Here is a 14576-nt window from a genome sequence, read left to right on the forward strand (position 1 = left end):
TCCCAGTCTGGAGAGATCTTCAGGGAAGTGGATGTTTTTTTCTACTGCGTTGAAGAAACTGTGCACTCTGTGCTAATAATTAGAATGTTGACGGGCATACAGTAGACTTGTAGATTTCATCACTGTTGAGAGCTGACATAATTTTATTTATTTTGTGTATCTATCTATTAATAAGTGCTCAACCTATATTTTTCTCTTTCAGAGCCTTGTATCTTAACCTGATTGGACTGTGGGTGATTTTGGTTTGTGCCGTATTCTCTGGACTGATCATGTATGCACACTTTCAAGGTTGTGATCCCTGGACTGCAGGATTTATAAGCGCTCCTGACCAGGTGCATGATCAGCAAAACTTTAGCACAGTAGAAGTTATGTTGCTTCTCCATTTATAGCACAGAAAATTTCTGCTGTGCATGCCGAAACAATTATTAACCTGACATCTGGCCTTTGCACTAAGATATTTTCTACAGTAATATACCTATCTGTAAACACATGTTATATACTGTGATGTGTGTATATATTTTTATATATATATATATATATATATATATATATATATATATATATATAGTGCATCCGGAAAGTATTCACAGCGCTTCACTTTTGCCACATTTTGTTATGTTACAGCCTTATTTCAAAATGGATAAATTCATTATTTTCCTCAAAATTCTACGAACAATAACCCATAATAACAACGTGAAAGAAGTTTGTTTGAAATCTTTGCAAATTTATAAAAAAAAAAATCCCATGCACATAAGTATTCACAGCGTTTGCTCAATACTTTGTTGACGCACCTTTGGCACCAATTACAGCCTCAAGTCTTTTTGAGTATGATGCTACAAGCTTGGCACACCTATTTTTGTCAGTTTGTTCCATTCTTCTTTGCAGGACCTCTCAAGCTCCATCAGGTTGGATGGGGAGCGTCAGTGCACAGCCATTTTCAGATCTCTCCAGAGATGTTCAATCGGGTTCAAGTCTAGGCTCTAGCTGAGCCATTCAAGGACATGAGTTGTCCTGTAGCCACTCATTTGTTATCTTGGTTGAGTGCCTAGGGGCATTGTCCTGTTAGAAGATGAACCTTTGCCTGTCTGAGGTCCAGAGTGCTCTGGAGCAGGTTTTCGTCATGGATATCTCTGTACATTGCTACACTAATTTTTCCCCTCAATCCTGACTAGTCTCCCAGTTGCTGCCACTGAAAAACATCCCCACAGCATTATGCTGCCACCACCATGCTTTACTGTAGGGATGGTATTGACCAGGTGATGTGCGGTGCTTGGTTTTGGTCCAGACATGACACTTGCCATTCAGGCCAAAGAGTTCAATCTTTGATTCAACAGACCAAATAATTTTGTTTCTCATGGTCTGAGAGTCCTTCAGGTGCCTTTTGGCAAATTCCAGATGGGCTGCCATGTGCCTTTTACTGAGGAGTGGCTTCCGTCTGGCCACTCTACTATACAGGCCTGAATGGTGGAGTGCTGCAAAGATGCTTGTTCTTCTGGAAGATTCTCCTCTCTTCACAGAGAAATTCTGGAGCTCTGTAAGGCCTCGTACACACAATAGGTTAAACAGAGGACAACGGTCTGATGGACGGTCTGGATGGCGACGGACCATCAGTCAGCTTCATCGGTTTACCGATAAAAAACAGTCCATCGGTCCGTTCTCATCGGATGGACTGATCATGTGTACGCGGCATCAGAGTGACGATCAGGTTCTTAGTCACCTCCCCGACTGTGCGATGTAAGCAACTGTGCTCATTGGGACCTTTAACGTTGCACAAATTTTTCTGTACCCTTCCCCAGATCTGTGCCTCGATAGATTCCTGTCTCGGAGGTCAACAGACAATTCCTTGGACTTCATGGCTTGGTTTGTGCTTTGACATGCACTGATAACTGTGGGACCTCATATAGACAGGTGTGCGCCTTTCCAAATCATGTCCAATCGACTTAATTTACCACAGGTGGACTCCAGTCAAGTTGTAGAAACATCTCAAGGATGATCAGTGGAAACAGGATGCACTTGAGCTCAATTTCGAGTGTCATGGCAAAGGCTGTGAATACTTATGTACATGTGATTTTTATTAATTTTTATTTGTAAAGATTTCAAAGTTCTTTCACATTGTCATTATGGGGTATTGTTTGTTGAATTTTGAGGGAAAAAATGAATTCAATCCATTTTGGAATACGGCTGTAACATATCAAAATGTGAAAAAAGTGAAGCGCTGTGAAAACTTTCCGGATGCACGAATGCAGCCTTATGGGGTCAGAGTTTAGTAATGTGTTGTAGCCATTTTTTTATATTTAAATAATGATACCCCCAAAAACTCTTCCAGCTCTGGTTCCTGCATTATTTGATTTTATGCGTACATAATCCAGCAGTTTGTCTCGTTGGTCTCGTACACACGACCGAGAAACTCGACAGAATCCATCAAGAAACTTGGTGGGAGAGCTTTTTTGCAGAGGAAACCGGTTGTGTGTACGTTTTTCATCGAGGAAACAAGTTCTCTTTTTCCTCGACGGGAGTCTCAATTTCCTCGTCGTGTTCCTCGTCGGGCTGGTTTTCGATGAGAAACACGATGGTGTGTATGCTTAGAAATGCTTAGAAACCCGCTCATGCTCAGAATAAAGTATGAGACGGGAGCGCACTTTCGGTAAAAGTAGCGTTTGTAATGGAGATAACACATTTTCACGCTGTAACAGACTGAAAAGTGCAAATCGTCTCTTACCAAACTTTTACTTAACACGCAGTAACATGAGATTAGCAAAAGCAGCCCCAAGGGTTGTGCCAGTGGGATCGAACTTCCCCTGCCATTGTATGTGTTGTACGTCACCGCGTTTGAGAACGAGGATATTTTGTCTTGACTGTGTGTACGCAAAGCAAGCTTGCCGAGTTCCTCGACAAGCCTAACAAGGAACTCGTCGAGGAAAACAATGTGTCTCTTCCGACGAGTTCCTCGGTCGTGTGTACGAGGCCTGTGAGTTATTATGTTATTGCATGCAAAGGTTTATGTTGGCTGTTAAGTGCAATAACCCTTAACAGTGGAACAAAAGTCTTCTTTACTGATCCTTCATATATGAACAGAGATGTAATTCCTATAAGTGTGTTGTGCCTTATCTCTGTTGCCTGCATGAAAAAAGCCAATATTAAAAGTAACCTTTCAGGACACAAATATTGGATCTTACAATGCTGACTTGTTTTTCAAGGTGCAAAGCCCAGGACAATGATCCCTATCTTTTCTTTACATCATGTGGGTCTCTGACCCTAAAAAGCAGATATATCAGAGACCTCAACAATTTACAGGCTTCCTGCTTGTCTTGATTAAAGCGGAGCTACATTGTGGGGTTGATTTACTAAAGGCAACTAGACTGTGCACTTTGCAAATTTTTGCTTGTATATGATTGGATGGTGGAAGCCAGCAAAGTTCTTGAGCAACTGCTCTTACAGAGTGCTGCTGCACTTTGCAAAGTGCACAGTCAATTTGCCTTTAGTAAATCAACCCCTTAAGCTGAACACCATAAACACAAAACACTATTTAACCTCCCTGGCTGTATGATTATGTCAGATTTTTGATGCTGAAAGCGGTACAATTGTTTCGCATGGAAATTTTATATTGTAGGCCTGTAATTCTTAGAATTAACTCACTTAAATCTGTCCAAACAAGAGTCTAGTAGACATCCCGGGTATAATACAGTTTGAAACACAAAATCATAAATTCTAGTATAATAAATAACTAGAAATAATTATAACAAATAATAATAAAAAATTATTCAATAATGTAATCAAATCAAAAACACTGAAATTTGCTCAGTTGCAGAATTGTCGCTGTCGTTACTTTCAGTGTGTGATGACGAATTTCCCCACAAATCGCTATCGCTCAATTCTGAAACTGATTGTAATTTATTATCGCTGTTTTCTAGCTGGTCTAAAACCACTTTTGACGTACACTGTCACTTTTTGGTTGCCATGCACAATCTCCAGTTTTCAGGCAGAAAGAACAGTGTATAAAATATAAAACTGCATGTAGGACACTGGACAGACCACTAATGACAAAGAGGATGTGAAACTATTTGGTACAGTAATGTAATCTGTAAGATGACAGTGTACTGTGTGTTTTTCACTTTTTGAATTTGGCGCCGAGCTCTGCCCCCGTGCGTCACAATGCTCGCAGGGAACGGAGCTTGGCACTGTGAATTGAGCAGAGACACGTCGGCTCGCAGACACATCGGGGAGACATCGCAAGATCCAGGGGACAAGGTAAGTAAGAGCAGTACACGGATCCTGAGATGCGATCCCGAGTGTGGCTCGGGGTTACTGCTTTTGGTACTGAAAATTCATCCCCGAGCCACTCATCTGCTCTGTGCGGTTTTACACAAAGCAGCCCCAATCCTCTTCTTCTGGGGTCCCCGCCAGCGCTCCTGGCTCCTCCTCTTCAGTGAGTGCCCACAATAGGAATCCGCTTGCTATGTGCAGGCTCAACCCAGAGCCATGCTGTCTGCATCCATTGACACAGACAGTACGGCTCGGCTCAGTCCTGGATCCCCCCCCCCGCTCTCCTGCTGACTGCTATTAATCTGCCCTAAGAGGAACAAGAGAGCAGAGAGAGCCACTGCTCTTCAACTCAGTGCTGGATCGGGAATGGGCACAGGTAAGCACATGGGTGGACTGGGGGATTCTGGTCACTTAAGATATTTTTACCTTAACGCAGATAATGCATTAAGGTAAAAAAAAAATCCTTAAGGCTGTAGAACCACTTTGAATCTTTTTTAGCATTCAAAGCAAACTAATCCATCCACCCAAGTCTTCATTCATTATTTTGTTGAGAAATCACCCCCCTAGCATTTTTGGCCTTGGACTTCCAGTAATTCAACTGCTTTTAGCTCAGGCATGCAGGAAAAAGATTGTGCTCAGCTAGGAAAGCCCCTCCTCCCCTCCTCCAGATCATAAAATAAAATGCTCATGAAGAATCCTTTGATGTATGAAATAATTTTGACCCAGGCCAGAAACCATAAATCAACTGAAGAAATGTAAAAAAAAAATAGTAAATATACTATACCTTCCTATCTATTTTATAATGCCAGCAGCATAAGACCTAACAATAGGGATGAGCAGAACACCCCCCTCCCCGTTTGATTCGCACCAGAACACCGTTAAAGTCTATGACATGAACATGAGAAACCAAAAATGCTATTTTTAAAGGCTTATATGGAAGTTATTGTCATAAAAAGTGTTTGGGGACACAAGTCCTGCCCCAGATGACATATACAGTATCAATGTAAAAAAAAAAGTTTTAAAAACGGCCCGTTTTTTCAGGAGCAGTGATTTTAGTAATGCTTAAAGTGAAACAATAAAAGTGAAATATTTAATATACTTTAAATATCGTGCCACTGGGGGTGTCCTTAGTCTGTCTGTAAATTAGTGCATCTTTCCCTTGTTTAGAACAGTACTGCAGCTAAATCACATTTCTAAAGGACAAAATGTAATTTAAAACTGCCTGCGGTAATCCGAGCCCAAAAAAATGGCGTGAGGTCCCCCGCCCCCAAATCTAAACCAGACCCTTATCTGAGCATACAACCTGGCAGGTCGCAGGAAAAGAGGGGCGAGAGAGCGCGCCATCTCCTGAACAGTACCAGGCCATATGCCCTCAACATGGCTATCATAGCCACTAGCAGTACTTGCATGTAAAAAATCAGACAAGCTGGTTGTACTTAGGTTAATTAATGGATGAATGGGTACAACCTGCCTGCTCATAGATGAAGCGAATCTCGGCCAGTCCCTGTTCTACCAGCCGAGATTTGATCCATCTATGGTCAGCTGTAGTTTGAACATGACATAATGGTCGGGTTCCATTTTTTATTAAATATTGTTCAATTTTTATTATTATTATTATTATATATTATATTATTAATATTTTATATAGTTAGGACAAATGTCTAATCAAAGTTTCTGTTTTGCAGATGATGCCCTACTTTGTTATGAACTTATTTGAAAAAATGCCTGGACTGCCGGGACTCTTTGTGGCATGTGCCTTTAGTGGTACATTGAGGTAACCATTTGGTGTTTTAAAAATTATTAGTATATCTGTTAATTGAAGAAATGGTGTAGCAGAGCACATCTTATGTTTGTTTTGAATACATATTTGGGCTGATATGCCAAAAAGACAAGAATCTTTTTTACAATACATTTTGTGGAAGGTTTGTGAATATTCTCTTCAATTATCCAATCGTGTGCAGATAAAATAAGATAAAATAAATGAACATAAATTGCTTTCCACATCACTGGATAATTGATGCGAATATTCAAATACATTTATTGTATGAAGATTCTTAACTCCTTTAGTACATCAGTCGCAATATGTGTGGTGATCAGGCCAGGATTTGTGAAAAGGACAGGAGCCTAGCAAATGTAATTTGCATAGTCACTCAGTCTGCTGCTTGTTTCTCTATCTTCATCTTTTTTTATTAGAAGGAACCTGATAAAATATGTAAAAAATAATAAAAAGATTCCTGCTCTTCTCCCACTACACCACAGACTCAAAAATCTATTTGTCAACATATGAACAGAGGAGCATCTACCACTATAATGTGTAGTCACATTACATCAATACAAACCAAAATATTAATTAGTACAGCGCTCCAACTTACAATATGGAAAAAAAAACCACAAACCCTGTTGCCAGTTGAAACAAAGAATACATGCTTTCAGAATTCATAAAGTGCATCAGTAATAAAAATAAAAATAAATCTTTAATTGTGTCAGTTTGTATAACAAAGTGCAGTCGAACCAAAGTGCAAAAACAAGCATCCGTTAAAGAACTCTGAGACCAATCACAATTCAATAGCATCCAGTTATTAGTACATTACTGTGCATTTGATAATATTCTGCCGAAAAAACCCCCAAAAGATCCACCTTCAGGGATGAGCTTTATGTTCGGGTCTAACATGAGCTGGACTCGAACATTGGCTGTTCGCCCGTTCGCCGAATAGCAAACAATTTGGGGTGTTCGCAGCAAATTCGAAAGCCATGGAACACCCTTTATAAGTCTATGGGAGAAATCAAAAGTGCGAATTTTAAAGGTAATATGCAAGTTATCGTCATAAAAAGTGTTTAGGGACCTGGGTCCTGCCCCAGGGGACATGTATCAATGCAAAAAAAGTTTTAAAAACAGATTTTTTTTTCGGGAGCAGTGAATTTAATAATGCTTAAAGTAAAACAATAAAAGTGAAATATTCCTTTAAATTTCGTACCTCGGGGTTGTGTATAGTATGCCTGTAAAGTAGCGCATGTTTCCCGTGTTTATAACAGTCCCTGTTTGTTTCATTTATATTAGTTAATCCAGTTATTTTGTTTTGTTAAATGTGGTTGATTTGTTCAATTCGTATTCGGAATTAGTTTTATGTCTTTTTCAAATTTTCTTTGCATTTACCGATTTTTCGATTCATTCTAATCAATACATTTTGAATTGCCCAAATTGAAAACTTTTGATTTATTTTATTTTTTTCCGATTGAATGTATGAACAAACAAAAGAAAAAAAATCTCCAACAAATGATTACAACGACTCTTTAAATCACCTTTGGCTTAACTAAAACAGCATTATTATGAAACGGTACTCTAATAACACACAGTCAGAAACATGTTTACAGTTCGAAGTCGACTGGAATTCCATATAAATTTTGATTCAAAATTAAATTAGAATTTTGGAAATTTGGACGAATTTCCTTTCGTTATTAGGAGCTTTCGGTAAACTTTGTTTATACTGTAATTCGAGTATTTGGATATAACCAAATGTCCGAATAATGAAAAATGTGTTCAAATATTTATTCGGAACGAACCGAACCGCACATATCTACAGGTGACCTCCTTTGATCAGAAAGCAGTATACATAGAATTGAGCTGGACCAAAAAGCAATAGCTGTATCAGTCCACAACAATCAATAATCACTAGCTTAAACTTGTGATGAAATTCCAAATTTGGTTGCTGTGAAGGACAAACAAGTGCTTATTAGTAATCACATATTGGGGTTGGTGTACTAAAGACAAGTGCAGTTGCTCCATAGCTTTGTAAATGAGGAGGAGCTCTGCTGACTTCCATCATCCAATCATGTACAAGCAAAAATGCTGTTATTTTGTTTTCCTTGCATGCAGGGCCGGACTTACCATTGGGCTTGACTGGGCTCAAGCCCATGGGCCCCGACCAATAGGGGACCCCGGGCCCAATCACGGCAACCCCCCCGTTCTCGGCAATCGCGGCAAACCCCTCCTGCAATTTTGCGGCAATCACGGCAACCCCCTCCCTCGGCAATCACCCGGTCGCTGCATTCTCGGCACCCCCCGCTCAACAACTTCGGCTGATGGATGTAATTCTCGGCAGCCCCCAGCCCCCCCGCTCAACAACTTCGATGCTCCAGGGGGCCCCTTCACTGTAGCTGTCTATGGGGCCCCAAGAATTCTAAAGGCAGCCCCACCCCGCTCAACAACTTTGGTCGGTCGGCGGATCCCCCCTCCTGCTCAACAAGTATGATCGGTTGTCGCACTGCCCCCCCCCCCCCCGGCTCAATAACATCAATAGGTCGGTCGGCGGATCCAGCCCCCCACCCCTGAACAACTATGATCGGTTGGCGATAACACCCTCCCCCCGGTTCTCTGCTCTAGGGGGTCCCTTCGATTATTAAGCCGAGGGGCCCCCACCTGCCCTGCTTGCATGTGATTGGGTATTCTTTGTAAACTGAAGCTTTACCCTCATTTACTAAGTGCTGGAGCATCTGCATTTGCAGAGTACAACTACACTTGCAAAGTGCAATCTAGTTGCCTTTAGTAAATCAACCCCATTAGATTATTATCCGCTATGTCCTGTGAAAGTTGTATTGCCCTTCCATTTTTTATTTTTCAATTGTGAATAAAATAGAATAGGGAAGATTTTAAACCCTGTCAATTTATATGTTGTTTTCTATGTACTTTTTGGAAAGATTTCCCCTCACCTCCAGTCTGGAGGCACAACCGTAAATCTGTACAAAAATTAGGAATTGTTTGGATTTGGTCCAAATGAACTGTTTAAAGTTCAGCCAAATCTGGAGTTTAGCTTTAAATTACAAATAAGACAGTAAATATACTTAGCAGGTATAAATACAAAAGTTAACAGAGGATCTAATTTTTCCTGACTGTATTCAAACATGAAAAGTTTTGGGTATGCATACATACATGTGTATATTTCTGTATAAATGTGATTATTTTGTTTTAATTGCAGCACAGTAGCTGCAAGTATCAATGCTCTTGCTACTGTCACCTATGAAGACATTGTTAAGAACCTTTTTCACAACATTTCTGACAGGAAAGGTACCTGGATTAGCAAAGGCTTGTGTGAGTATAAATACATTTTGACTTAAAGGGAATCAATTAGTAAGTTTTGCTTTAAAGGGAATGTATTTGTCTATTTTATTTATGTATTTACATATTTATTATGGTCAGGGCTATAAAAGAAACAAAGTTGTAAAATGTGGAGCCACTTAGTATATTGGGTTCTCTGATCTCATGTAAGGACTCTGGGAACAGCACATTCTGCACTATATACTCTGAACTGTATTATATATACTACATGGACTGTACTATATATACCAGTGGCGGTGCGTCTATAGGGACGCAGGAGCGCCGCCCCCTCTGGCTCGCTCACAGCCAGTAAAATATACAGATTCATACACTGTATGAATCTGTATATTTTCGCCGCTGCCGTCCACTATTCAGCTGGCCGGAAGTTGAGCGCCAGTCAGCTGAATAGCGGCAGCTGACTGGCTGTGTGGAAGTGCCTATCAGGGCCAGCGTAACCTGATTGGCTGAAGCGTCATCGAGGGCGGGACGAGGGACGTAGAAGCCATTAAGGTAAGTGCCGGGGGGGGAGTACTGGGCACAGTGGCTACAGTGGCTACAAGTTGGGCATAGTGGCTACAAGTGGGGGCACAGTGGCAACAATTGGGGGCACAGTGGCTACAATTGGGGGTACAGTGGTGACAATTGGGGGCACAGTGACGACAATTGGGGGCACAGTGGCGACAATTGGGGGCACAGTGGCGACAATTGGGGGCACAGTGGCAACAATTGGGGGCACAGTGGCGACAATTGGGGGCTGTGTTTGATGGAATAGTGGTGACAATTGATGGCACAGTTGCTGCGTTTGATGGTATGGCACAGTGGCTGTGTTTTGATGGCAGGGCACGGTGGCTGCGTTTTGATGGCATGGCACAGTGGCTGCGTTTTGATGGCACGGTGGCTGTGTTTTAATGGCATGGCACAGTGGCTGCGTTTTGATGGCATGGCACAGTGGTTGCGTTTTGATGGCATGGCACAGTGGCTGCGTTTTGATGGCACGGTGGCTGCGTTTTGATGGCATGGCACAGTGGCTGCATTTTATGGCACAGTGGTTGCGTTTTGATGGTACAGTGACTGCATTTGATGGCATGGCACAGTGGTGACAATTGATAGGTACAGTGAGGCTGCAATTTTTTATTTTTTTCGTTTGCGCCCCCCCAAAAAGTTTGAGCACCAGCCGCCACTGATATATACTACACATACTGAACTATATACTCTTAACTGTATTATATATACTACACTGATTGCACTATATACTCTGAACTGTATTATATATACTACACTGATTTCACCCCCCCCTACAGATAGCTAAAAAGATCAATGTGTAAGTGGGAATTTATCTTTGAGGCAGGAAATGCTCGTTGCTCAATGAACCCCTAGCAACCTCTGGAGGAACCTTAGTTGAGAAACCCCGAGCTAGAGAGTGTTAAAAAATACCAACATTTACCAATAACTGAAATATTGGTTACATCTTTATTCATCCTTCTGTAGTAGAGGTCATCAAACTCTTTGGCACCTGAAGATAAGTCAGGACCTCCAGAAGAAAGGGGACCGAATATAAATGCACGCCACACTTTTCAGATATTTATTTATTTGTAAAAAAACTCTTACTTAAAATACAATACTGGTTTCAGCTCAACTGACCTTTTAAACTGAAAGGTTACATTGTTGTCCTTGCTATAAAATTTATATATTCATTTCTAATACTGCAGGTGTGCTGTTTGGCGCATTGTGTACTGTAATGGCTGTAGTCGCATCATTTATGGGTGGTGTTGTGCAGGTAAGTGAAGTTGGCATTTATAAGTTTAAATACCAGTGTGAAATTTTTGTTATTTTTCATTATTTTTAAAAAGTGAGCCCTGCTAGCCAGGAACTGGAACCCATGACAACTTGTTTGCTAATATGTATAAATCCATATGTCATTACAAAGTATCACTGTAAAATGTGATCCTGCTTATATCTGTACTATATGGCCATATTATTGAGTGCAGTTTCCAGTTAAAATTGCAATGTTAATACTATGGCATGCAAAGACAATTTAGCCAATTGTGCATGTCCAAATACTTACATCAAAATTTTGGGGACAACCCTTTTTTGTTCCAGCATGACTGTGCCCCTGGACAAAAAGTCCAAGGCTTGATGGGCTTGGTTGGCTTAATGTCGAAGAACCCAAGTGGCTTGCACAGATCCCTGACCTCAACTCTATTATACACATTTGGGATTAATAGGAATTCTAAGGGTACTGTACAGTCTTCTCAACCAATATCATTGCCTGACCTCACAACTGTTCTTTAGGCTAAAAGGGCAGAAATTCCTACCGACACAATTCAAGAGCTTTTTCGAATACCTTTCAGAAGAATGGAGGCTGTTTCAGCCTCAAAAGGGAAAGGCGAACTCCACTTGCCGACCAGTGACATACCTATACGTTGCTAGACTTCGAATGCTTATACCGAGATGATGCCTGCTGTTTAGCTCTCATGTAAAAGCAATCCTAGTGACTAACTAGCCGCTGTATTGCTTTTACAAGCAGAGGTTTCATCAGGTTGTCCCGTCCCATCCCACCAGAAAGGTTTTGATAGCCTCTATGATATATGAACCGATGGGCTTACAACATTTCTGGTTCAACGCTTCTGGAATTAAATGGTACTGTGCCATTTTCAAAAAAAAAATGCACTTGATCACAAGTATTTTTAAGGGGAGGGATCTGAGGTCTTATATACCCCAGATCTCTCCCTAAAGTAGAGTACCTGTCACATGAATATGTTTACATTTCTTGTGACAGCAATAAAATTGATAAAAAAAACAAAACAAAAAAACATCTGTGTAAAAAGAAATTTTGCTCATTTGAAAATGCTTGTGTCGGTCCCGCATGCACTCAAACAGCAATTTAAAAGCGTGACATGTTTGGTTTCTATTTACTCGGTGTAACATCATTGTTTATATTTTACAAAAAAAATGGTTATATCTCTGAGTCCGTCCGTCGTATCTATGTGCCTGATACATAGAATCATGTTACGCATAGCTATGCCTAAGATCCGACAGATGTAAGTGACTTACACTGTCGGATCTTAGGCTGCAATTCCAGGCCGGTCGCTAGGTGGCGCTTCCATATCTTTTACGCGTCGAATATGCTAATGAGCATTTTCGCCAATTCAGAAACGAACGACCGCCCAGCGCTTTTTTTTTTTACGCCGTTTGCATTCGGCTTTTTTCCGGCGGAAAGTTACCCCTGGGGTAAGTTATGCGTATCCTATGTTAAGTATGGCCGTCGTTCCCGCGCTGAGTTTTGAATTTTTTACGTTGTTTGCGTAAGTCGTTTGCGATTACGGCCGGACGTAATATACGTTAACGTCGAAACCAATGACGTCCTTGCGACGTCATTTGGAGCAATGCACGCTGGGAAAATTTGCAGACGGCGCATGCGCTGTTCGATCAGCGCGGGGACGCGCCTGATTTAAATAGTACACGCCCCCTAGCCGCGGAATTTGAATTCCGCCGGGGGATTTACGATACACCGCCGAAACTTTAGAGGCAAGTGCTTCAAAAAATAAATAATTTTTGCGGGTTCTAAGAATTTTTTTAGCAAAAAACATGTAAACACAAAGTGCCAGAGAAGGTGTAGAGCTAAAGTGGTTAATGACAATGGTTTCAAAACAGGAAGTCCAACAAGCTTATAAAGGTGAGATTGCCCACAAACTTTTGCCATAACTTTTGTATGCGAGAATCAAACATTATATTAACAATATTTAGCAATGAATGCTGTGAAAGTTGGCTCACCTGAAGCCACAGCTGTTTTCTTACTGAAATGTTTGTTTTTCCAGGCTGCTCTTAGCATCCACGGGATGTGTGGTGGCCCCATGCTAGGATTGTTCTCTTTGGGGATTTTGTTTCCATGGACCAATTGGAAGGTAGGCTAACTATTATACTAACTAGAGTATTTAATCACTTTAATATTTTCTGTTAAACATATGTGCTGAGCAATGAGATGAAGAGTGTCATTGTATTATCTTACAACAAATCACCAACTGGTGGTCATTAGCACATTGTCAAATGCTCCGTCCATAGGCTATAGAAGAATTCAAATGTTGGTTGACTAGAAATAATAATTAATATAATTATTACTAGTCATACAACATTAGAGTTCTACTATAGCTTGTGGGCGGAGCATTCGACCGGAAATGTACGATTGCGGCGTCGTACAGTTTAGCTGCTTCGTTAAATCTTCTTAGAACATTCGACAGTCACCATAAGCCTTCAATGACAGATTCGACCTTAATAATTCAGATTTTCGGACGAATGCATATTTTAGCGAAACAAAATAAATAAAGACAAATTTCGGGAGTAACTAAATTAATTAATTTTTTGGAAGAAAACAAAATTCCGAAACTAAATATTTCAGTGTGCACATGTCTAGTCTGTAGTGCACGTTCAAACCTTAAGACCATAAATAATAACATGTTATTTGATTTTTTAGGAGTAAAAAAAGTTTGGCAATTCTAGAGAAATGCTTAAATAATGCATTACAATTTAACTAAACCATTTAGACTTTAGTCTACTAAAATGTAATGGAGATTTTGGTTGACTAAAATACGACTAAAATTAAAAATTTATTTTAGTCAAAAGACTATTAGGTAGATTCAGTAAGAGTTAGGCCGGCTTATCAGTAGATAAGCCGACCTAACTCAGAATCTACGCCGACCTATGTTTAAGAGTATGCTCAAACAGAGATACGCTTAAACATATCTAAGATAGGACGGATTGCGCCATCCTATCTTAGGTTGCAATATTTTGGATGGCCGCTAGGTGGCGCTTCCGTTGCGGCCGGCGTAGAATATGTAAATGAGTTTATACGCCGATTCACGAATGTACGCCCGGCCGCCGCAGCCGATTTACGCCGTTTCCGTAAGGCATTAGCAGGCCTAAAGTTATTCCACCTATTAGGTGGAATAACAATGTTAAAGTATGGCCGCCGCGAGATACAAATTTTTTACGTCGTTTGCGTAAGTCGTCTGCAAATCGGGATTTACGTAATTTACGTCCACGTCAAAATCAATAGGCCCGTGCGACGTACGTAGCCGCAATGCACACTGGGAAATGTAGGCGCCCGGCGCATGCGCACTTAAGAAAAAACTTAAAAAAACGTAAGGTCAAGCCTCATTGCCATCAAACACGCCCCCCTACAACACATTTGAATTCGGCGCCCTTACGCCCGCCCGCTTTAGGC

At 40.8% G+C, this 14576-nt stretch overlaps 1 protein-coding gene across 3 annotated transcripts in view; it reads left to right on the plus strand.

Annotated features, from left to right (window-relative positions):
- SLC5A12 (solute carrier family 5 member 12) overlaps positions 1–14576 on the plus strand; it is a 64862-nt gene that overhangs the window by 38742 nt on the left and 11544 nt on the right. For all 3 annotated transcript variants that reach the window (XM_040328355.1, XM_040328356.1, XM_040328353.1), the window contains exons 7-11: positions 203–332; positions 5949–6037; positions 9237–9349; positions 11065–11132; positions 13174–13260. In XM_040328355.1, the coding sequence (XP_040184289.1) occupies positions 203–332; positions 5949–6037; positions 9237–9349; positions 11065–11132; positions 13174–13260 (487 nt within the window). The remainder of the gene's footprint in view (positions 1–202; positions 333–5948; positions 6038–9236; positions 9350–11064; positions 11133–13173; positions 13261–14576) is intronic.

The sequence above is a fragment of the Rana temporaria genome, chromosome 11 (assembly GCF_905171775.1).
Source record: "Rana temporaria chromosome 11, aRanTem1.1, whole genome shotgun sequence".
Classification (NCBI taxonomy): Eukaryota; Metazoa; Chordata; class Amphibia; order Anura; family Ranidae; genus Rana; species Rana temporaria.